The sequence below is a fragment of the Panulirus ornatus genome, chromosome 67 (assembly GCF_036320965.1).
Source record: "Panulirus ornatus isolate Po-2019 chromosome 67, ASM3632096v1, whole genome shotgun sequence".
Classification (NCBI taxonomy): Eukaryota; Metazoa; Arthropoda; class Malacostraca; order Decapoda; family Palinuridae; genus Panulirus; species Panulirus ornatus.
The window spans coordinates 4,024,434-4,050,040 of record NC_092290.1 but is presented as its reverse complement, the minus strand read 5'-3'; the positions used below and the strand labels follow the sequence as shown (position 1 = coordinate 4,050,040).

General features: G+C 41.1%; 2 protein-coding genes across 2 annotated transcripts in view; one reads left to right on the top strand and one right to left on the bottom strand.

Moving 5' to 3' along the window:
• Positions 1-11,429, top strand: part of LOC139747046 (uncharacterized) — a 114,128-nt gene extending 102,699 nt beyond the window's left edge. The window contains 1 exon segment of the mRNA XM_071658799.1: positions 6,095-11,429. Within this exon segment, the coding sequence (XP_071514900.1) occupies positions 6,095-7,141 (1,047 nt within the window). The 3' untranslated portion in view covers positions 7,142-11,429.
• Positions 11,430-14,010: 2,581 nt separating this feature from the next.
• Positions 14,011-25,607, bottom strand: part of Trap1 (TNF receptor associated protein 1) — a 30,835-nt gene continuing 19,238 nt past the window's right edge. Inside the window, exons 11-13 of the mRNA XM_071658800.1 lie at positions 25,027-25,258; positions 15,047-15,119; positions 14,011-14,871 (exon numbers count right to left, since the gene is read on the bottom strand). Of these exons, the coding sequence (XP_071514901.1) occupies positions 14,770-14,871; positions 15,047-15,119; positions 25,027-25,258 (407 nt within the window). The 3' untranslated portion in view covers positions 14,011-14,769. The remainder of the gene's footprint in view (positions 14,872-15,046; positions 15,120-25,026; positions 25,259-25,607) is intronic.

Sequence of the window (25,607 nt, the reverse complement as noted above, 5' to 3'; positions counted from 1 at the left end):
TAGCAATATGGGGTAGTATGTGGTCCAGTACAATTGAAGGACAGTAAACATAGTGTCATCTTGCCTCTTGTTTTCAGTTACTGGATGCCTTCATGTAACTTGAATTTGAGCAACCTTCTACCAGAAAGTACAAAACTCACTTATCCCAAACCTCTGGTGAAATTTCTTGGTTGTTTCCATTAGCATAGGACTAGATGTAGGTGAAACTTTACTAAAGCATTGCTTGAATCATTTTCCTCCATGCTTCGTCTTTTGATTGACACTTTCACCAGAGAACTTCAGTAGCTTTTTAGGTTGCTTCTCTATTTAATAAATTGTTGAAAGACCCGTATAGAAATGGTTTATTATCATGCACTAATGTGCCCTTCTCTAATTACTGTATAAATTACTGTTTTTGCTTAACTGTAACCAAAAGGTGCTTTTTCATACTATATAACATCACTGCATTCATGCTGAATCTTGGACACTTGGTAGATGCCAAGTGAAATACAGAAATAATGAGTAGAAAGACACAACTACCACGAGTTCGAGACTGCAATGACACGACTACTACAAGTTCAAAACTGAGTAAACAGTGAACTGGCATATCAGAGATATATATGAGCAGCACACGAACAACAGAGTGGCAGTATCTGTTAACATGGTTGACACTTCAACAATTACTTAACACAGTTGACACTCCATCAATCACTTAAGGGACTTGATAGCTGATGCAGTGAATCCTGACAACTTGTGAAGTTTTAGTTTTGCAGTAAATGTTCGTAAAGATTTTGAAAAAAATCACTTCAATTATATACTAATTTAAATACAAATTTTAGACTAAGCAAGTGGCAGCTGATTAAGTAGAAGTTCAAGTGCTACAGCTTTCATTAAGTACCAGTACCCTCGCAGGTGCTAGACTTTAAGAGCTTCCGATGTTTGAAATGATGTATTTGAGATGTTTGAGTGTATCACAATATCTTGCCTATATATTTTGACACTGAAACCAACTGAATAATTTTCATATCCTCCCACTTCTGTACTATCATTAGTACCTTGACTGTGTATTTTCAGTCAAGTGGCTGCCTACATCCAATAAACCATTAATCATTTATTTATAAACAAAAATCAAAACATTGTAAGTATATTTTGATGATCAGCCTACATATTTTGATACTGAATACTAGAGCCAAAACATTTAATAATCTGTGGTTGTATTTTAATTTTATATACATATTAGACTTAGCAATTTGTAAGGTTTTATTTTCTAACATAACAGAGAGCTGGCAGGTGTTTTCTTCTTTCCCTGTCTTCTAGTAGTGTATATTGAACATTAAGAGAGCTGTTATGTGTAAAGTAAATCCTCTCCTCATTAAATTTATAAGCGTGCGTGTGTATATATATTTGATTAATAGAACTTATGAAGTAATATATATGTGATGCTTCTGGAGTAAATCATGGAAAGGTCTGTGGGCCTGGATGAGGATAGGGAGCTGTGGTTTTGGTGCATTAAATGAAACATGACAGTTAGAGACTGAGTGTGAACGAATGTGGTCTTGTTGTCTTTTTTCCTGGTGCTACCTCGCTGAAGGGGGAGGGGGTAGCAATGTTTCGTGTGGGACAGGGTGGTGCCAGGGATGGATGATGGCAAGCAAGTATGAATATATATGTGTGTGTATATATGTATGTCTGTGTATATATGTATGTCTGTGATGTCTTTGTATGTGTATGTATGTGTCTATGTTGATATGAATACGTATATGTGCGTGTATGGGTGTTTATGTAGATATAGATGTATATATGAGTGGATGGGCCATTCTTTCTTCATCTGTTTTCTCGTGCTACCTTGCGGACGTAGGAAACATATATATATATATATATATATATATATATATATATATATATATATATATATATATATTCTTTCTTTTTCTTTCAAACTATTCGCCATTTCCCGCGTCAGCGAGGTAGCGTTAAGAACAGAGAACTGGGCCTTTAAGGGAATATCCTCACCTGGCCCCCTTCTCTATTCCTTCTTTTGGAAAATTAAAAAAAAATAATGAGAGGGGAGGATTTCCAGCCCCCCGCTCCCTCCCCTTTTAGTCGCATTCTACGACATGCAGGGAATACGTGGGAAGTATTCTTTCTCCCCTATCCCCAGGGATATATATATATGAGTGGTGGGATGAAGAAGTAAGATTATTAGTGAAAGAGAAGAGAGAGGCATTTGGACGATTTTTGCAGGGAAAAATGCAATTGAGTGGGAGATGTATAAAAGAAAGAGACAGGAGGTCAAGAGAAAGGTGCAAGAGATGAAAAAGAGGGCAAATGAGAGTTGGGGTGAGAGAGTATCATTAAATTTTAGGGAGAATAAAAAGATGTTCTGGAAGGAGGTAAATAAAGTGCGTAAGACAAGGGAGCAAATGGGAACTTCAGTGAAGGGTGCAAATGGGGAGGTGATAACAAGTAGTGGTGATGTGAGAATGAGATGGAGTGAGTATTTTGAAGGTTTGTTGAATGTGTTTGATGATAGAGTGGCAGATATAGGGTGTTTTGGTCGAGGTGGTGTGCAAAGTGAGAGGGTTAGGGAAAATGATTTGGTAAACAGAAAAGAGGTAGTAAAAGCTTTGCGGAAGATGAAAGCCGGCAAGGCAGCAGGTTTGGATGGTATTGCAGTGGAATTTATTAAAAAAGGGGGTGACTGTATTATTGACTGGTTGGTAAGGTTATTTAATGTATGTATGACTCATGGTGAGGTGCCTGAGGATTGGCGGAATGCATGCATAGTGCCATTGTACAAAGGCAAAGGGGATAAGAGTGAGTGCTCAAATTACAGAGGTATAAGTTTGTTGAGTATTCCTGGTAAATTATACGGGAGGGTATTGATTGAGAGGGTGAAGGCATGTACAGAGCATCAGATTGGGGAAGAGCAGTGTGGTTTCAGAAGTGGTAGAGAATGTGTGGATCAGGTGTTTGCTTTGAAGAATGTATGTGAGAAATACTTAGAAAAGCAAATGGATTTGTATGTAGCATTTATGGATCTGGAGAAGGCATATGATAAGAGTTGATAGAGATGCTCTGTGGAAGGTATTAAGAATATATGGTGTGGGAGGCAAGTTGTTAGAAGCAGTGAAAAGTTTTTATCGAGGATGTAAGGCATGTGTACGTGTAGGAAGAGAGGAAAGTGATTGGTTCTCAGTGAATGTAGGTTTGCGGCAGGGGTGTGTGATGTCTCCATGGTTGTTTAATTTGTTTATGGATGGGGTTGTTAGGGAGGTAAATGCAAGAGTTTTGGAAAGAGGGGCAAGTATGAAGTCTGTTGGGGATGAGAGAGCTTGGGAAGTGAGTCAGTTGTTGTTCGCTGATGATACAGCGCTGGTGGCTGATTCATGTGAGAAACTGCAGAAGCTGGTGACTGAGTTTGGTAAAGTGTGTGAAAGAAAAAAGTTAAGAGTAAATGTGAATAAGAGCAAGGTTATTAGGTACAGTAGGGTTGAGGGTCAAGTCAATTGGGAGGTAAGTTTGAATGGAGCAAAACTGGAGGAAGTAAAGTGTTTTAGATATCTGGGAGTGGATCTGGCAGCGGATGGAACCATGGAAGCGGAAGTGGATCATAGGGTGGGGGAGGGGGCGAAAATCCTGGGAGCCTTGAAGAATGTGTGGAAGTCGAGAACATTATCTCGGAAAGCAAAAATGGGTATGTTTGAAGGAATAGTGGTTCCAACAATGTTGTATGGTTGCGAGGCGTGGGCTATGGATAGAGTTGTGCGCAGGAGGATGGATGTGCTGGAAATGAGATGTTTGAGGACAATGTGTGGTGTGAGGTGGTTTGATCGAGTGAGTAACGTAAGGGTAAGAGAGATGTGTGGAAATAAAAAGAGCGTGGTTGAGAGAGCAGAAGAGGGTGTTTTGAAGTGGTTTGGGCACATGGAGAGAATGAGTGAGGAAAGATTGACCAAGAGGATATATGTGTCGGAGGTGGAGGGAACGAGGAGAAGAGGGAGACCAAATTGGAGGTGGAAAGATGGAGTGAAAAAGATTTTGTGTGATCGGGGCCTGAACATGCAGGAGGGTGAAAGGAGGGCAAGGAATAGAGTGAATTGGAGCGATGTGGTATACCGGGGTTGACGTGCTGTCAGTGGATTGAATCAAGGCATGTGAAGCGTCTGGGGTAAACCATGGAAAGCTGTGTAGGTATGTATATTTGCGTGTGTGGACGTATGTATATACATGTGTATGGGGGGGGGGTTGGGCCATTTCTTTCGTCTGTTTCCTGGCGCTACCTCGCAAACGCGGGAGACAGCGACAAAGTAAAAAAAAAAAAATATATATATATATATATATATATATATATATATATATATATATATATATATATATATATACACATGAGAGGGTAGTGAGTGGTGGGATGGAGAGGTAAGATTATTTGTGAAAGAGAAGAGAGAGGCATTTGGACAATTTTTGCATGGAAATAATGCAAATGACTGGGAGATGTATAAAAGAAAGAGGCAGGAGGTCAAGGGAAAGGTGCAAGAGGTGAAAAAGAGGGCAAATGAGAGTTTAGGGAGAATAAAAAGATGTTTTGGAAGGAGGTAAATAAAGTGCGTAAGACAAGAGAACAAATGGGAACATCAGTGAAGGGGGCAAATAGGGAAGTGATAACAAGTAGTGGTGATGTGAGAAGGATATGGAGTGAGTATTTTGAAGGTTTGTTGAATGTATTTGTTTCCTTGCGCTACCTCGCTAACGCGGGAGACAGCAACAAAGCAAAATATATAAATAAATATATATATATATATATATATATATATATATATATATATATATATATATATATATATATATATATATATTCATGATTTTGCCATTTTCTCCATTACCAAGGTAGTGCCAGGAACTGAAGAAGAAAGGCCACATTCACTCATGTGCAATGCATGAAAACCAGTTCCTCATCCACAACTAAGCTCTAGACCTTTCCATGGTTTCCCCTGGCCTCCTTACATACCCTAACTCAGTCCATTGACCACACATTGACCCCTGTGTGTCACATTGTCCCATTTCACTCTATCCTGTGTATGCTTTTCACCCTCCTGCATATTCAGACCCCAATTACAAAATCATTTTCCCCGTCTTTCCATCTCCAGTTTCAACTCCCTCTTATCCTTGTCCCCTCCCCTTCTGGCATATTTTCTCTATAAACTGACATATTTTCTCTCTGTCAACCTTCACTCATTCTTTCCTCGTCTAAACCATATCAGCATATCCTATTCAGCTATCAACCACACTCTTGTTATTACCACACTTTTCCCTTACCCTTTTATTACTTGATTAAACCACCTCACACCATGTTATGTTCTTCGACATTTCATTGCCAACATACCCATCCTCCTCTGCACATCACCTATAGCCCATGCCTTACATCCATACAACATCATTGGCATTACTATACCTTCAAACATCCATTTTCTTCTTCCTAGATAATTACCTCTCTTTCCACACTTTCCTTATTTCTCCTAGACCCATCACGCCAATTGTGCTTCTGTGAAGTAGTTATGCATGTGCTTGTGGAGGTACATGAGCAACCAGGTCGTATAAGCAAAAACATACATCATATTTTTGGGAAAGCTATCAGGTTTTGCGATCACTGTGAGTCCATAAATTAAATTGCATTAGACTCATCTTTGTTGAGTGAGTTGTACAGGTATTGCCTGTGCAGATGTGAGGTGTTACATTATTCCATATGGGGACAAGTTTGACTGGAGAGAGATGTATTTCTTACTTGTATTTACTGCCTGCAAAACTAATTAATTAAGGTTATATACTTTGTAAAACTTGTTACTGGCATTTCCCATAACTGTGATCAAATCTTATCATTCTATTTTAATTTGTTGCTGCACTCTTCGGATTTCTGTAATGCAGAGTGCATTATTACCACTATTATATGCCATATTTGATTAAAGGTTACCCAGTAGTAACAAGAGATGTTATGTTTTTGGGTTTCAAAGTGATGTAACTAAAATTGTCCATAACCACAGCTTTTAGGATTCCTCTAGATTAAGTTTATTAAACCCAGTACTCAAGAATTCTTTTCTTAAATCTCTCATATTTTCAGGTACGGATGGGTATACACATGAGCCAGGCTGGAGGTATGGGAGGTGCACAGGTTACCTCACAGTATCCAGGACAACAAGGGCCAATGACTACAATGGCACAAATACCCCCTGGACCTAACCAAATGATGGCAAATGCTGCTGCCCAGGCTAGAAACTCTGCAGCAATGGCTGGAATGACTGGTGCTCGCAGTCCGGCTACTATGGCTCAGATGAGTGGAAGTGGGCACCCCATGAGTCCCGCTAATAGGGGTCAGATGGGTGGGGCGAGCCCAGTAAACATGGGTCAGATGAGTGGTCCTGGCCAAGCCCCTAGTCCAGCCAATATGGGAGGCATGGCACACCCACGATCTCCTGCTAACATAAGCCAGATGCACCCTCGCAGTGGCAGCAGTCCAGCAACGATGGGTCAGGGTGGACCAGCAAGACCTCTGAGTAATCCTGGCATGGGTCAAGGAGGCCCCACACGACCTCTGAGTAACCCAGGTATGGCTCAGCAGCAAGGACAACAGCCAGCCCAAACAACAGCAACAGGAGCAACAGTTGGAGGTCAGACTCCTGGAAATACTGCAGGACCTATGAACCGTGGATCACCCGGTGGTATAAACCAGAGCACTGGGGGTATGAACCAGAACCCGGGGGGTATGAACCAAAATCCTGGAGGTATAAACCAAAACCCTGGAGTTATGAACCAGAACCCTGGGGCTATAAACCAAAACCCTGGGGGTATGAACCAAACCCCTGGTGGTCCTCCTGGCCCTCGACCTGGTCAGAGTCCTATGAACCAGGTTCAGCCTATTCAGGGCTCAGGCAGTGGACCACAGGCTAACATGAACATGAATAGGGTGAAAGGTGGCCCTGCAACTGTGAATAATGGATCTAATGCACCTCAAACATCAGTGGCTAATCAGCGGCCTGCCAATGATGGTACTAGTAATGTACGGACATCACAACCATCAACACCTAACCCACCCACCTCTAGTGGCAGTGCACCGGCAACAGAATTTGACTTTGAAGGCATATGTCAATTTGCCTCGTTAATAGATTAAGGTGGTCTTGGGGTACGGTTTGGTGCCTCATATCAGTGCTGTATATATGAAGCATTCCTGTAGAAGTGTTATATAGTGTACAGTCTTAATTATTATTATTATTATTATTATTTTATTATGTCGATAATTATCAGTGAATGGTCCAAGAACCGGGAGAGAACAAGAGTAATGTAGTGTATTGATGAGGACTTGCCATATCATATAGTCTTACTGCCAAGTATTAAATCCCAATACCACCACAAAATTAGTGGCCGTGTTGACACCAGCGGAAGTGCTACATTCCATAATCCCTACACTGGGGCAGAGCTAAGTCTTCACCCTCAGTATGTGGCAACCACAAATTTTGAGCTAAGCCCATGAGCCACGTGTACCAGTATCGACCATGGAAAGTGAAATGGGTCCAATTCAGCATGCTTTGCTCACAAAAATGATAAAAGACTGGGCTTAGATCTGGAATATTATGTCATGGTTAGTGTGTTTTTTAAGGATCATGATCTTAACTGTATGAGAGGGATAATGTGCCTGAGAAGCCACAGTGGGCTTGACATAGTTTAGCTGGTTTAATCACATTTCCTCTCCATGACATGGGCCTTGAAGTTTTTATTTTTGTTTTGTAAATATCTTGTACTAAAGATAAAACAAACTATTGGATGACTTATTAGGTAATTTTTTTTTATGTAGGTTGGATGTCTTTACATATATAAAAAAAAAATGCAAATAATATTTTGAACTGCAAGGCCCTCTTTGTGCCAAGTATGTGTACAAAACTCATAATTTGTGACATGAACAAGTTCTGTTATTATTACAAAGACTGTCCTGTGTTGTCAACTGAGAGTGTTGGTTCTCATATGCCCCAGCGAGGTGACTGTAGCTGTGTACTCTAATGTAGGTGGTTTTGTAGAATTTTCCTACTATTGTAAATTAGCATCACAAGGAACTTTTTTTTTACTGGGTAGACTTTCCACAACCATCACACTTCCATTTACCCCTCACTATATCTCTTCCTCAGCCTCCACCATTACCATTACCATCACCATTACCATCCCCACCACCTTGATTAGTAAATGCCATGTGTCCCATAATGCAGTGCACAGGCACTTGGGAGAGAAGAGTTTCAGTAAGTAAATTTATTTGCATAAAACTTTATGTTGGCTCAAAATTTGATCCTGAATTATTGTAAAAAAAAAAAAAGACCCCACTTGTATTCAGAGTTGATGAATGTCTCCCGAGCCCTGGTTTTACTGCTTGCAACTGAAGTGCAATGGTAAGATACCGAAGCTCAGCATGCCTTATTTTCCACTCTAACTTCATCTCCCTAGCTTTGATGGCAGTGGACATGGTAGCTGCGACTTGTGCTGTGTGTCTGGACAATTATTAGTCCCCAGTATTATCTTCAAAACTCCAGCACACTGCACTTGTTGCTTTACCCATACCAGTTTGCCCAAAACTGTTGTCTATGCAGTATTAGTACCATTGTTTATTTTGTCATATTTTATGAAGATTTTTACCCAAGATTTTTTTAGAATTATCTTTTCCATGTTTAAAAAAAAAGATTTGGAGATGTAGGCATGAAGAAGCTTCACTATAACACGGAAAGAAACACAAAACTGTAAACTATTTTTATATATGACTTGTGCAGCATAGGACAAGAAAGACATTGTGCTGAGCCTGCAACATTGCATCATATTCCTGTCGCAGAAAAAAAAAAAATTCTGTTGGTTTATGCCGTACATTTCTACCATTATGTACAGTATCGTCTTCACCCAGTGATTCTCAGGTATTTTTGCAGAGACCCAAACTTCCAAACCAGTCACCACGTATAATTGTATATTTATTTAACTTTAACCATTTTTATATGCTTTTCTTGTTTTATTAGTAAAATCTGTCTGTTTTATTGTTTTATTCTGAAATCTGTTCAGATTTCTGACATTTTTCAGATAGATTACCTTCCATATACTTTTTTCCTCTGGGTCTGTATGGCAAAACCAATAGAAAGGCATGAGGAGCCCTCTGCTGTAATCCTGCAACGAGAATCACACCCTGCATATGTATACCATGACAACAGCAAAGGAGGTTATGACTGAAGGCATACCCAGAGACTGATTTATGTAGTATATCCTGCCAGAGTATTAGACAATGGTGGTAGTTCTTGGGCGTGCTTCTCACAGTTGTCTGGGTGGCAGTACGGCAGCGTGAACACAGGTCCTTCCTCAAGTGCGTGCTAAATGTTCGCCAGTGTACAAACTTGTAGGTACTAGTCCATCATATAAAGGCATAAGGGGAAGATCACTACCTGTCAACCTTTAATCATTTTCTCCCAGTCAAATATTTCATATTGGAAAGAATTTGGAAAATTTAAAATTTTTTTTATACTGGTAAATGCAAACCAATAAAGGTCTTCAGAAAATTTTACTTTTTCACAGAAATGATTATTGGTCAGTGCAGGAGCTCCCCTTTCAACGTGCCCATGAAGTCAGTGAAAACACAGGTTGTGTAGTGAGTATCTTTTCCAGAAGACATATTTTTAAACATTAAAGTTTCAAGTGTACAAATTTAGCCTCTATTTTAAAGGCAATGTGTTTTCACTGATTTTTGGTACATCAGGTTTTATAATGCAAATTAGAAGTTTGTGCATATATATATGACACCATGATAAATTATGAGTTTTTGGTAATTTGTGTAAATTATGTTTGTTCTCCAGCTTTAAAATAGTGGAAATGAGCCTTAATAGCCAACTACCGAAGTCTCATAATCAATTTTTCAAATCACGGTTAATAATGAAAATGGGCATCAAAGCAAGCATTTTATCACTACTACTGACTCTTCTTAGCATTGACTTTATTGATGGTCAATATTGGTTTCTTTATTTTAGATGTTATGAATTTCTCTACACACACTTGGCATGACTTTTATGGTTAGCCAAAAAGAATGACCAAGCCCTAAAACTGATTAGGCCATCAGTGGTTTCCCTTTTGTTGAAATTTTGTGAAGCTTCTATGATCTGTACACAAATTTTGATAGTTTTTCAATTTAATACAGTCTATTAATTACACAGGACTTGATTTGTATTTTCTTATTGTACTTATCGTAGTTTTTATATTAATTTAATCAAAAGTTATTTTATACTGTGTGTGAGTGTAACAAGTTACAAAATGAAATTTACTTGAAGAATCCAGAAATTTTTCACAAATTTCTGGTTTCTGAAATGAAATTTCAGATATTTCCCTCTTTTTTCACTCTGTACCTGTTATTCCATTTCCACCAGCCATGCTTTGATTGCCCAGAAAAGATAAAATCTGGGGGGCTCAGATGATAACGTCTGCAAACTTGAGGTTTCAGGTTGGGTTTTATATGATGACTTAGCTGAACTCTTCCTGTTGCCCATCAATTTGTACACTTTTATCTGAGCCCAGGTTTAATCTTGAATCAATCTTTTTGTGACCCCAGACAGTGCCGCACCGCCACCAAGACAGTGTCTTGCATCACCTCGCATCGTTTCATCGAATGCACCCCAGCCACCTTTGAGATCTTGAAACAGAAAGGCTGTACCTAGAATCAGGACGTTAGATCAGTATTCCTTCATTATGTATTTTGTAAAGCTCTGCCTATTATGGCTATACTTGATGTATTTTAATCTTATTAATCCATGTAAATATTTTGCAGAGGCTGTTTTTATGCAAGCTATAAGACTAAGTCTTGTTTTTACCACCTGTAAACTGTGGTACCTGAGGTAAAGAAGGTAATGATGTCCCAAGTCTGCCTCACTAGGAATCTGTTGAACAGCCTAAGTGAAATTAATGAGAGACAAAGGTTGCTGAGGTGTTAGTGTCATGCCTCAGAAGTGGCAATGTTCAGTTAAGGAGGTGGCTCTGTCATCCCTTTGTGAGTACAGCAGCCATTCCTTAATGCTGTGTCTTGTTGGCTGGTCACTCACTCATGTGAGAAATGCAAATATGCAGGATGTAGCTCAAAGGGCACAAGAAATGCTTTAAGACAGTAGGAAAAAAAGCTGTCGGGGTACAAGGAAAAGATTGTATTTTTGGGCGTAGGTTTAGGGGGGGAGGGCACTGTAACAAAAATGCCATCAAGCCAAAAAAAAAGGAAAAAGCAGGAAGGTGGGTGCGGCACAATGACCCCCTGGCCACACCTGTGACCGGATGATCTCAGCCGACGTACTTAGGTCACAAAGTCAATTGCTTTGTATCATGTCATCCACCAGCTGACATGCCATCCTTGCAGATATGTACATATTGTTGTCATTTCAAATGCAATAAAATAGTTTCGGTCATGAGGGTCTCTTTTTTCACATACCTTTCAAATGAAGCCCTTAGCAATACCAATATTCCAGAAACAAACTGAACTATACCATCTGTTCAGTTAAAACTTGTGTTATGCATTGAGTGCAATGAGTGGAAATATATACACATACACACATGCACATATTCAGCCTCACTTTCCTTCATCCATTCCTATTGCTATCCCCTGCTTCACCAAGGTAGTACCAAGAAAACAAACTAAAAAATGCCACACTCAACTACCTGTAATGTGTAATGCACCAAAAACAGCTCCCTATCCACATCCAGGCCCCACAGACCTTTCTATGGCTTACCCCTGATGTTTCATATACCCTGTCTCGGTCCATTGATAGCACATCGACCCTGGTATACCACATCATTACAATTCATTCTATTCCTTGCACGCTTCTCACCTTCCTGTATGTTGAGGCCTTGATCGCGCAAAATCTTTTTCACCATCTGACTGTAGATCTGGAGTGTGATGGTGTGAAGTTCATCGGCAGGGCGAGGGGTCAGGTTGCAAGAGCTCAGGTGGCTGGCCGTGACCTCGTAACCCTTGTGGAAGTGGAAGTCAATCCTGTGTCTCTCATGGTACCGGAGTTCCAAGCCGCTGGCTATGCCGGTGTACAGGTCAAAACCAGGATTGGTCCAGGTTAGGGAAACAGGACTTGTACAGGTCAATGTAAGAGATGGTCAGGTGAGTGATGCAACCTGGAGGCTGCTGGTCCCCGGGCTGGAAGTTGTGAACCTTGAAGATACCCCCAGAGATGAACCTGGAGAAGGGTTCCATCTTTTCTCTGGAAAGGTCATCACCCCAGTCACTCTTCTCATCTCCCTCACTCCCGTCAGTCTCCAGGGGCCTCAGGCTGTGAGGAGGGAACCTGGACTCCGGCTCCTGCAGCGCCTCCGTCAGTAGCAGGATGGTATTGCAGCAGGCAACAGACAGCCAACGGACCGCAGCCCCTGAAGCCCTTCTGAGGGCCTGTGTATACTGCTTGCAGCTTGGTGAAGATGGTAGTGGAGAGGCTTGTACATTGGCAGGGAGCTAGGTGAAGTAAGCAGAGTAGATGCCGTCTCCAGCCAAAATGTCGGCACCAACACCGTTGTCCAGGAGAGGGAATGATATGGGGCCATCTTTGGTGGGCGGTATGACACTGCAGTGATGTTGGCATCAAGCACAGTGCAGTACTTGATCGACATTTCCAACATCAGCAAGTTGGTGCCAGGAAACAGACGAAGAACACATATATACATAAACGGCCATACAAGTACATATACACATATGTATCAACATATACATACAGAGACATATATACACATGGATATATCCATACCTGCTTACCTTCAATCCATTCCCGGCATCACCCTGACCCACAGGAAACAGTATCGCTGGCCCCTGCTTCAGCAGGTAGCACCAGGAAAACAAATAAAAAAGGCCACATTCGTTCACACGCAGACTCTTACTGTCATGCATCGAAACCACAGCTCGCTATCCACACATACACACATATATATATATATATGGAGATGGAGCAAGTATTTTGAAGGTTTGTTGAATGTGTTTGATGATAGAGTGGCAGATGTAAGGTGTTTTGGTCAGGGTGGTGTGTGAAGTGAGAGGGTCAGGGAGAGTAGTTTGGTTGAGAGAAAAGAAGAGTGAAATCTTTGTGGAAGATGAAATCCAGCAGGCAGCAAGTTTAGATGGCATTGCAGTAGAATTTATAAAGAAAAGAGGTAACTGTGCTGACTGGTTGGTAAGGATATTCAATGTATGTATAGATCAAGGTGAAGTACCTGAGTATTGGGGGAATGCATACAAAGCAACATTGTACAAAGGCAAAGGGGATAAAGGTGAATGTTCAAGCTACAAAGGCATAAGTTTGTTGAGTATTCCTGGGAAATTGTATTGGAGGGTACTGATTGAGAGGGTGAAGGCATGTACAGAGCTTCAGACTGGGGAAAAGCAGTGTGGTTTCAGAAGTGGTAGAGGATGTGTGGATCAGGTGTTTGCTTTGAAGAATGTGTGAGGAATTCTTAGAAAAACACATGGATTTGTATGTAGCATTTCTGGATCTGGAGAAGGGATATGATAGGTTTGATAGAGAAGCTTTGTGGAAGGTCTTAAGAGTATACAGCATAGGAGGTAAGCTGCTAAAAGCAATGAAAAGTTTTTACCAAGAATGTAAGGCATGTGTGTGAGTAGGAAGAGAGGAGATTGATTGGTTCCCAGTGAAGGTCAGTCTGCAGCAGGGGTTTATGATGGCCCCATGGTTGATTAATTTGTTTATGGATGGGCAAAGGATTTATGGGATTTGAGCTAAATGCAAGTGATGAAGAGGACGAGTATGTAGTCTGTTGTAGATGACAGGGCCTGAGAAGTAAGTCAGTTGTTGTTTTCCAATGATACAGCTCTGGTGGCTGATTTGAGAAACTGCAGAAGCTGGTGACTGAGTTTAGAAAAGTGTGTGAAAGGAGAAAACTTAGTTGAGAGTAAATGTGAACAACAGCACGGTTATCAGGCTCATTTAACATGGTTTCACAACAGTGTCAAGTTTCTAGTGAATTAGGCACTAATGATCTCATGTTATTTATTTCATAATGTACAATTCAATAAATGTTCAAAAGTAAAAAAAAAAAATATGATATAGAGGTTCTGCTTTTTTGGGAATAAATCTTTCAGCATTTCAAATTAATGAACAAAAATAAACATTATACATTGCTGGTTTGAACTTAAATTACAATGTGAATATATATCAGTAACTACAAAGAACACTATGCACAATTTTTTTTTACACAGGTGGAAAACCCAGTTACTAATATTTTCTCTTAATATGACACAGAATCTAACACTACATGGTCTGAAACCATGAGTCTCAATACTGTTATGAGCATCATCCTGAAAACTGGATGGAACATTCTGAGAGAAGTTACCATTATTCTTGAAATTCACCTTAACAGATATATTTAAGTGGAAAAATGAAGTGTGCTGAAAGCATATATTCCAACCTATATGCCAAAAAATGTGTAACTAATAACAGCATCCTAAAGCTTCCTAGCATGTTCACGTCTTACCTGAAATCCTTGTCTACAACGGTAGTGCTGTACTTTAGCAAATGACTTCAAGTGTTAGTCACAAACAATTATAGGGTAGCTACGTACAGTCCATTTTCGCTACTGTTACCACATGAAATATGATAAGTACGCTATAAAATTAAGTATAACTGACCTAAATAGCAGGGTACAATGAATGCTGTGTTGAGGTCACTGAAGCAAATTTACCATGTGAACTGTTTTGTATTTTACATTGGCAAATTCAGTTTTCACATGCGTTATTCAATGCTTCTCCAGTGCCAACTGTAGAAGCTCATTCATAGAAGACAAGACTGTGCGTGGATCTTCCACCAATCCTGCTAGCACCATGGCATTGCTGAACAACTGAGAAAATAGAAAGAATTTATGATTACTTCTACATTTCTAAATGCTGTCCTCACATAAGAGAACAACCTTTATTAAGCTGAAGACCAATTCATGGCTTAACTTTAACCCCACACCAAATGTAATCAAATTTTTCACAAACATCCCAAACCAAAAATCTTGCCCTTTAACCTACCTGTTTGGCAGTTAGTTCAGCTAACCGAGGATTACTGTCACGAAGGCCATTCAACTTCATAATGATTGGGTGGCTGGGGGAAAAGATTTACCAGATAAAGAAAATACATACCTTTAAAAGAGATACTAAGTTGTAATCCAAGAAAAATCTTGACAAATCTAAGAGAACTGACCTTGAACTGATTCCCTAAACTGAAATTCCTCTTTTATTCGCTTTAACACTCCGTACTACCCTATCTATAGCCCATGCCTCACAACCATGTAATATTGTTGGAACTACTATTCCTTTAAACATATATTTTTGCACTTTGAGAAAGAATACTTCTCACATATGCCCTGCATGTCACAGAAGACAACTTAAAAGGGTCTGGAGGAGGAGGCTGGAAATCATCCCCTCCAGTTTTACCTTTCCAAAAGGAACAGAGATTGGGGTCAAGTGAGGCTCAGTCATTTATTCTGGATCGCTACCTTACTAACGTGGGGAATGGTAAATACACATACAATGTATATATATATATATATTTATTTATTTATTTACATATTTTGCATTGTCACTGTCTCCTGCGTTAGCAAGGTAGGGCAAGGAAACAGATGAAAGAATGGCCCAACCCACCCACATAAACATGTATATACATACATGACCACACACGCAAATATACATACCTATACATCTTAACATATACATATATAGACACACACAGACACATACATATATACACATGTACAAAATTCATACTGTCTGCCTTTGTTCATTACCACTGCCACCTCGCCACACATGGAATAACAACCCCCTCCCCCCTCCTGTGTGCGAGGTAGCTCTAGGAAAAGACAACAAAGGCCCCATTCGTTCACACAGTCTCTAGCTGTCACGTAATAATGCACCAAAACCACAGCTCCCTTTCCACATCCAGGCCCCACAGGACTTTCCATGGTTTACCCCAGATGCTTCACATGCCCTGGTTCAATCCATTGACAGCACATCGACCCCGGTATACCACATTGTTCCAATTCACTCTATTCCTTGCATGCCTTTCACCCTCCTGCATGTTCAGGATGCGATCACTCCAAATCTTTTTCACTCCATCTTTCCACTTCCAATTTGGTCTCCCACTTCTCCTCGTTCCCTCCACCTCTGACACATATATCCTCTTTGTCAATCTTTCCTCACTCATTCTCTCCATTTGACTAAACCACTTCAAAACGCCCTCTTCTGCTCTCTCAACCACACTCTTTTTATTACCACACATCTCTCTTACCCTATTATTACTTACTCGATCAAACCACCTCACACCACATATTGTCCTCAAAAATCTCATTTCCAGCACATCCACCCTCCTGCACACAACTCTATCCATAGCCCATGCCTTGCAACCATACAACATTGTTGGAACCACTATTCCTTCAAACATACCCATTTTTGCTTTCTGAGATAATGTTCTTGACTTCCACACATTCTTCAAGGCTCCCAGAATTTTCGCCCCCTCCCCCACCCTATAATTCACTTCCGCTTCCATGGTTCCATCCGCTGCCAAATCCACTCCCAGATATCTAAAACACTTCACTTCCTCCAGTTTTTCTCCATTCAAACTTACCTCCCAATTGACTTGACCCTCAACCCTACTGTATATATATATATATATATATTTATTCATTTGCTTTGTCGCTGTCTCCCGTGTTAGTGAGGTAGCACAAGGAAACAGACGAAAGAATGGCCCAACCCACCCACATACACATGTATATACATACATGTCCACACATGCAAATATACATACCTATACATCTCAACGTATATATATATATACACACACAGACATATACATATATACAAATGTACATAATTCATACTGTCTGCCTTTATTCATTCCCATCGCCACCCCGCCACACATGAAATAACAACCCCCTCCCCCCTCATGTGTGCGAGGTAGCGCGGTCTCCCACGTTAGCACGGTAGCCCAAGGAAACTGATGAGGAATGGCGCAACCCACCCACATACATATGCATATACATAAATATGCATATACATAAATATCCACACACACACATATACATTTCAATGTATACATGCATATGCATACAGAGATATAAATATATATGCACATATACCTATTCATACTTGCTGCCTTCATCCATTCCTGTCACCATCCCGCCACACACAAAACAGCATCCCCCCCTCCAGCAAGGCAGCGCCAGGAACAGACAATGCCACATTTGTTCACACTCAGTCTCTAGCTATCATGTGTAATGCACCTAAACCACAGCTCCCTTTCCACATCCAGGCCCCATAGGCCTATCCATGGTTTACCCCAGACGCTTCACATACCCCTGGTTCAATCCATTGATAGCACGTCAACCCCGGTATACCACATCGTTCCAATTCTCTCTATTCTTTGCATGCCTTTCACCCTCTTGTATGTTCAGGCCCTGATTGCTCAAAATCTTTTTCAGTCCATCCTTCCACCTCCAATTTGGTCTCCCGCTTCTCCTCCTTCCCTCCATCTCTGACGCATATGTCCTTTTTGTCAATCTTTCCTCACTCACTCTCTCCATGTGTCTAAACCATTTCAACACACCCTCTTCTGCTCACTCAACCACACTCTTTTTATTACCACACATCACTCTTAGCTTTTCATCACTTACTTGATCAAACCACCTCACACCACATATTGTCCTTAAACATTTCATTTCCAACACATCCACCCTCCTCCACACAACCCTATCTTTAACCCATGCCTCGCAACCATATAACATTGTTGGAACCACTATTCCTTCAAACATACCCATTTTTGCTCTCCAAGATGACATTCTTGCCTTCCACACATTCTTCAACGCTCCCAGAGCCTTCGACCCCTCCCCTACCCTGTGACTCACTTCCGCTTCCATGGTTCCATCTGCTGCTAGGTCCACTCCAAGATATCTATAACACTTCACTTCCTCCAATTTTTCTCCATTCAAACCTACATTCCAATTAATTTGTCCCTCAACCTTACTCTTATTCACACTTACTCTCAACTTTCTCCTTTCACACACTTTTCCAAACTCAGTCACCAACCTCTGCAGTTTCTCGCCCGAATCAGCCACTAGAGCTGTATTATCGGAGAACAACAACTGACTCACTTCCAAGGCCCTCTCATCCACAACAGGCTCTATACCTGCCCCTCTCTCTAAAACTCAAATTTACCTCCCTAACTACCCCATCCATAAATAAATCAAACAACCACAGGGACATTACACACCCCTGCTGCAAAACGACATTCACTGGGAACCAATCACTCTCCTCTCTTCCTACTTGTACACATGCCTTACATCCTTGGTAAAAACTTTTCACTGCTTCTAAATCTTACCTCCCACACTATATATATATACTCTTAAAACCTTCCACAAAGCATCTCTATCAACCCTATCATATGCCTTCCCCAGATCCATAAAGGCTATATACAAATCTATTTGTTTTTCTATTTCTCACATACATTCTTCAAAGCAAACACCTGACTCACACATCCTCTACCACTTCTGAGACCACACTACTCTTCCCCAATCTGATGCTCTGTACAAGCCTTCACCCTCTCAATCAATAACCTCCCACATAACTTCCCAGGAATGCTTAACAAACTTATGTCTCTGTAGTTTCAACACTCACCTTTATCCCCTTTGCCTTTGTACAATGGCACAATGTATGCATTCCACCAAACCTAAGGCACCTCACCATGATCCACACATACAAAGAAATCCTTACCAATCAATCAACAACAGTCACCCCATTCTTTAATAAATTCCACTGCAATACCATCCACTGCAATATATAAGACAAGGAGGATATATGTGTCAGGTGGAGGGATTAAGAGAAGTGGTAGACCAAATTGGAGGTGGAAGGATGGAGTGAAAAAGATTTTGAGAGATTAGAGGCTGAACATACAGGAGGGTGAGAGGCGTGCAGTGAATAGAGTGAATTGGAATGATGTGGTATACCAGGGTTGACTTGCTGTCAATGGACTGAACCACGGCATGTGAAACATCTGGGGTAAACTATGGAGAGGTCTGTAAGACCTGTAGAGAGCTGTTGTTTCAGTGCATTACACATTGTGGCAAGAGATTGAGTGTGAATGAATGTGGCCTTTCTGTTTTTCCTAGCACTACTTTGCTGAAGCAGGGGGTAGCAATGCTGTTTCCTGTAGGAAGGGGAAGCGACAGGAATAGATGAAGGCAAGCATAAATACATACACGTGAATATATGCACATTTCTGTGTATGTGCATGAATATGTGTGTATATATATATCTTTTCTTTCTTTCTCTCATACTGTTCGCCATTTCCCGCATTAGCGAGGTAGCATTAAGAACAGAGGGCTGGGCCTTTGAGGGAATATCCTCACCTGGCCCCCTTCTCTGTTCCTTCTTTTGGAAAAAAAAAAAAAAAAAGAGAGGGGAGGATTCCAGCCACCCGCTCCCTCCCCTTTTAGTCGCCTTCTACGACACGCAGGGAATACGTGGGAAGTATTCTTTCTCCCCTATCCCCAGGGATATATATATATATATATATATATATATATATATATATATATATATATATATATATTATCCCTGGGGATAGGAGAGAAAGAATACTTCCCATGTATTCCCTGCGTGTCGTAGAAGGTGACTAAAAGGGGAGGGAGCGGGGGCCTGGAAATCCCTCTTGTTTTTTTTTTTTTAATTTTCCAAAAGAAGGAACAGAGAAGGGGGCCAGGTGAGGGTATTCCCTCAGAGGCCCAGTCCTCTGTTCTTAACGCTACCTTGCTAACGTGGGAAATGGAGAATAGTTTGAAAGAAAATATATATATATATATATATATATATATATATATATATATATATATATATATATATATATATATATATATATATATATCTTTCTTTTTCTTTCATACTATTTGCCATTTCCCGTGTCAGCGAGGTAGCGTTAAGAACAGAGGACTGGGCCTCTGAGGAAACATTCTCACCTGGCCCCCTTCTCTGTTCCTTCCTTTGGAAAATTATATGTGTGTGTGTGTGTGTGTGTGTGTGTGTGTGTGTATGAGTGGATGGACCATTCTTCGTCTGTTTCCTGGAGCTACTTCACTGACGCGGGAATCAGCGATCAAATATAATAAATAAATGAGTAAAATATATCATCCCTGGGGACAGGGGAGAGAGCATACCATCCATGTATTCCCTGTGTGTCACAGAAGGCGACTAAGAGGGGCAGGAGCAAGTGGCTGGAAAGCCTTCCTTCCTGTGTTACTTTCCAAAAGAAGGAGCAGAGCAAGGAGAGTTGAGGAATTTTCCCTCTAAGGCTCAATAATCTCTTTTAGCTATCATGCTCATGAGGGAAATGGCAAGCATGTATGAGAAGAAAAAAGGTAAACTTGCCAGAGAAATAAACAAAGCTCCAAGCTTCCAAATGTACTTCAAGCCATTTTCAAGCCATGAAAATGGCATGAAATACAGGTGAATGGTTGGAGCTTCTATGCCAAGAATACGACAAGAGACACTTAAGGACTACATCATGCCGTGCAGAGACTATTCCATTTAAGCTACCCTACCCTAGAGTAGAAAAGTTCATACAGACATAATCTTGTGCTTTACTGAGTATAAAAGTTTTTTTTTCTTTTTTTTTTTTTGCCGGTCTCCCGCATTTGCGAGGTAGCGCAAGGAAACAGACGAAAGAAAATGGCCCAACCCACCCCCATACACATGTATATACATACGTCCACACACGCAAATATGCATACCTACACAGCTTTCCATGGTTTACCCCAGACGCTTCACATGCCTTGATTCAATCCACTGACAGCACGTCAACCCCGGTATACCACATCGCTCCAATTCACTCTATTCCTTGCCCTCCTTTCACCCTCCTGCATGTTCAGGCCCCGATCACACAAAATCTTTTTCACTCCATCTTTCCACCTCCAATTTGGTCTCCCTCTTCTCCTCGTTCCCTCCACCTCCAACACATACATCCTCTTGGTCAATCTTTCCTCACTCATTCTCTCCATGTGCCCAAACCATTTCAAAACACCCTCTTCTGCTCTCTCAACCACGCTCTTTTTATTTCCACACATCTCTCTTACCCTTACGTTACTTACTCGATCAAACCACCTCACACCACACATTGTCCTCAAACATCTCATTTCCAGCACATCCATCCTCCTGCGCACAACTCTATCCATAGCCCACGCCTCGCAACCATACAACATTGTTGGAACCACTATTCCTTCAAACATACCCATTTTTGCTTTCCGAGATATTGTTCTCGACTTCCACACATTCTTCAAGGCTCCCAGAATTTTCGCCCCCTCCCCCACCCTATGATCCACTTCCGCTTCCATGGTTCCATCCGCTGCTAGGTCCACTCCAATATATCTATAACACTTCACTTCCTCCAATTTTTCTCCATTCAAACCTACATTCCAATTAATTTGTCCCTCAACCTTACTCTTATTCACACTTACTCTCAACTTTCTCCTTTCACACACTTTTCCAAACTCAGTCACCAACCTCTGCAGTTTCTCGCCCGAATCAGCCACTAGAGCTGTATTATCGGAGAACAACAACTGACTCACTTCCAAGGCCCTCTCATCCACAACAGGCTCTATACCTGCCCCTCTCTCTAAAACTCAAATTTACCTCCCTAACTACCCCATCCATAAATAAATCAAACAACCACAGGGACATTACACACCCCTGCTGCAAAACGACATTCACTGGGAACCAATCACTCTCCTCTCTTCCTACTTGTACACATGCCTTACATCCTTGGTAAAAACTTTTCACTGCTTCTAAATCTTACCTCCCACACTATATATATATACTCTTAAAACCTTCCACAAAGCATCTCTATCAACCCTATCATATGCCTTCCCCAGATCCATAAAGGCTATATACAAATCTATTTGTTTTTCTATTTCTCACATACATTCTTCAAAGCAAACACCTGATCACACATCCTCTACCACTTCTGAGACCACACTACTCTTCCCCAATCTGATGCTCTGTACAAGCTTCACCCTCTCAATCAATAACCTCCCACATAACTTCCCAGGAATGCTTAACAAACTTATGTCTCTGTAGTTTCAACACTCACCTTTATCCCCTTTGCCTTTGTACAATGGCACAATGTATGCATTCCACCAAACCTAAGGCACCTCACCATGATCCACACATACAAAGAAATCCTTACCAATCAATCAACAACAGTCACCCCATTCTTTAATAAATTCCACTGCAATACCATCCACTGCAATATATAAGACAAGGAGGATATATGTGTCAGGTGGAGGGATTAAGAGAAGTGGTAGACCAAATTGGAGGTGGAAGGATGGAGTGAAAAAGATTTTGAGAGATTAGAGGCTGAACATACAGGAGGGTGAGAGGCGTGCAGTGAATAGAGTGAATTGGAATGATGTGGTATACCAGGGTTGACTTGCTGTCAATGGACTGAACCACGGCATGTGAAACATCTGGGGTAAACTATGGAGAGGTCTGTAAGACCTTAGAGAGCTGTTGTTTCAGTGCATTACACATTGTGGCAAGAGATTGAGTGTGAATGAATGTGGCCTTTTTGTTTTTCCTAGCACTACTTTGCTGAAGCAGGGGGTAGCAATGCTGTTTCCTGTAGGAAGGGGAAGCGACAGGAATAGATGAAGGCAAGCATAAATACATACAGTGAATATATGCACATTTCTGTGTATGTGCATGAATATGTGTGTATATATATATCTTTCTTTCTTTCTCTCATACTGTTCGCCATTTCCCGCATTAGCGAGGTAGCATTAAGAACAGAGGGGTGGGCCTTTGAGGGAATTATCCTCACCTGGCCCCCTTCTCTGTTCCTTCTTTTGGAAAAAAAAAAAAAAAAAAGAGAGGGGAGGATTCCAGCCACCCGCTCCCTCCCCTTTTAGTCGCCTTCTACGACACGCAGGGAATACGTGGGAAGTATTCTTTCTCCCCTATCCCCAGGGATATATATATATATATATATATATATATATATATATATTATTATCCCTGGGGATAGGAGAGAAAGAATACTTCCCATGTATTCCCTGCGTGTCGTAGAAGGTGACTAAAAGGGGAGGAGCGGGGCCTGGAAATCCCTCTTGTTTTTTTTTTTTTAATTTTCCAAAAGAAGGAACAGAGAAGGGGGCCAGGTGAGGGTATTCCCTCAGAGGCCCAGTCCTCTGTTCTTAACGCTACCTTGCTAACGTGGGAAATGGAGAATAGTTTGAAAGAAAATATATATATATATATATTATATATATATATATATTATATATATATATATATATATATATATATATATATATATATCTTTCTTTTTCTTTCATACTATTTGCCATTTCCCGTGTCAGCGAGGTAGCGTTAAGAACAGAGGACTGGGCCTCTGAGGAAACATTCTCACCTGGCCCCCTTCTCTGTTCCTTCCTTTGGAAAATTATATGTGTTGTGGGGTGGTGTGTGTGTATGAGGGGGATGGACCATTCTTCGTCTGTTTCCTGGAGCTACTTCACTGACGCGGGAATCAGCGATCAAATATAATAAATTAATGAGTAAAATATATCATCCCTGGGGACAGGGGAAAGAGCATACCATCCATGTATTCCCTGTGTGTCACAGAAGGCGACTAAGAGGGCAGGAGCAAGTGGCTGGAAAGCCTTCCTTCCTGTGTTACTTTCCAAAAGAAGGAGCAGAGCAAGGAGAGTTGAGGAATTTTCCCTCTAAGGCTCAATAATCTCTTTTAGCTATCATGCTCATGAGGGAAATGGCAAGCATGTATGAGAAGAAAAAAGGTAAACTTGCCAGAGAAATAAACAAAGCTCCAAGCTTCCAAATGTACTTCAAGCCATTTTCAAGCCATGAAAATGGCATGAAATACAGGTGAATGGTTGGAGCTTCTATGCCAAGAATACGACAAGAGACACTTAAGGACTACATCATGCCGTGCAGAGACTATTCCATTTAAGCTACCCTACCCTAGAGTAGAAAAGTTCATACAGACATAATCTTGTGCTTTACTGAGTATAAAAGTTTTTTTTTTTTTTTTTTTTTTGCCGCTGTCTCCCGCGTTTGCGAGGTAGCGCAAGGAAACAGACGAAAGAAAATGGCCCAACCCACCCCCATACACATGTATATACATACGTCCACACACGCAAATATGCATACCTACACAGCTTTCCATGGTTTACCCCAGACGCTTCACATGCCTTGATTCAATCCACTGACAGCACGTCAACCCCGGTATACCACATCGCTCCAATTCACTCTATTCCTTGCCCTCCTTTCACCCTCCTGCATGTTCAGGCCCCGATCACACAAAATCTTTTTCACTCCATCTTTCTACCTCCAATTTGGTCTCCCTCTTCTCCTCGTTCCCTCCACCTCCAACACATACATCCTCTTGGTCAATCTTTCCTCACTCATTCTCTCCATGTGCCCAAACCATTTCAAAACACCCTCTTCTGCTCTCTCAACCACGCTCTTTTTATTTCCACACATCTCTCTTACCCTTACGTTACTTACTCGATCAAACCACCTCACACCACACATTGTCCTCAAACATCTCATTTCCAGCACATCCATCCTCCTGCGCACAACTCTATCCATAGCCCACGCCTCGCAACCATACAACATTGTTGGAACCACTATTCCTTCAAACATACCCATTTTTGCTTTCCGAGATATTGTTCTCGACTTCCACACATTCTTCAAGGCTCCCAGAATTTTCGCCCCCTCCCCCACCCTATGATCCACTTCCGCTTCCATGGTTCCATCCGCTGCCAGATCCACTCCCAGATATCTAAAACACTTCACTTCCTCCAGTTTTTCTCCATTCAAACTCACCTCCCAATTGACTTGACCCTCAACCCTACTGTACCTAATAACCTTGCTCTTATTCACATTTACTCTTAACTTTCTTCTTTCACAATTTCCAAGCCTTTCCATACAGGAAATAAATAGATTCTTACTTGGGGTTAATCTCCAGTTGTGGCTGTAAGAGTGAGTATCTTGTTTCCTCCGGAATTTGAGTGAACTGAGTCCGCACAAAATGTCTTGCTGCCCCCATTTCTTCCACAGTGATGACACATGGGTGAGATTCTAGACGAGATGTAGCTTTCACTCCCCAGCATCGCCCAGATAGCACAGTCTTTAGCCAGTCCATCAACTCATTTGCCTGAGAACGACGGAGGCCACCTTCAACTGTAAAATCAAGAGTGGTTAATATACTCCATAGTGGTTTTTCTTATTCAAAAACTACTTCCTATCAGAGTAAACTCATTTACATCTAGTTTATCTCCAAGCTCAACATAAGGATTGACTGTACAGTATCTCCAGTTTAATATTCATTAAACTAATATCTTACACTGATGAAGTAAAGAAAGCCATTACCTTTATATTACCACTCCTGAACCCATCTATAGGGCTTCCACAGCACTCGTGAAGTGAGCCACATCCATCAGGCAGGACAAAAGGCTAAGAAGTGTGGTAATGATGTGTATACGTCTTTAAACCTTTAAACCTTTCAGTAATACTGTCCTTAATCAAGGTA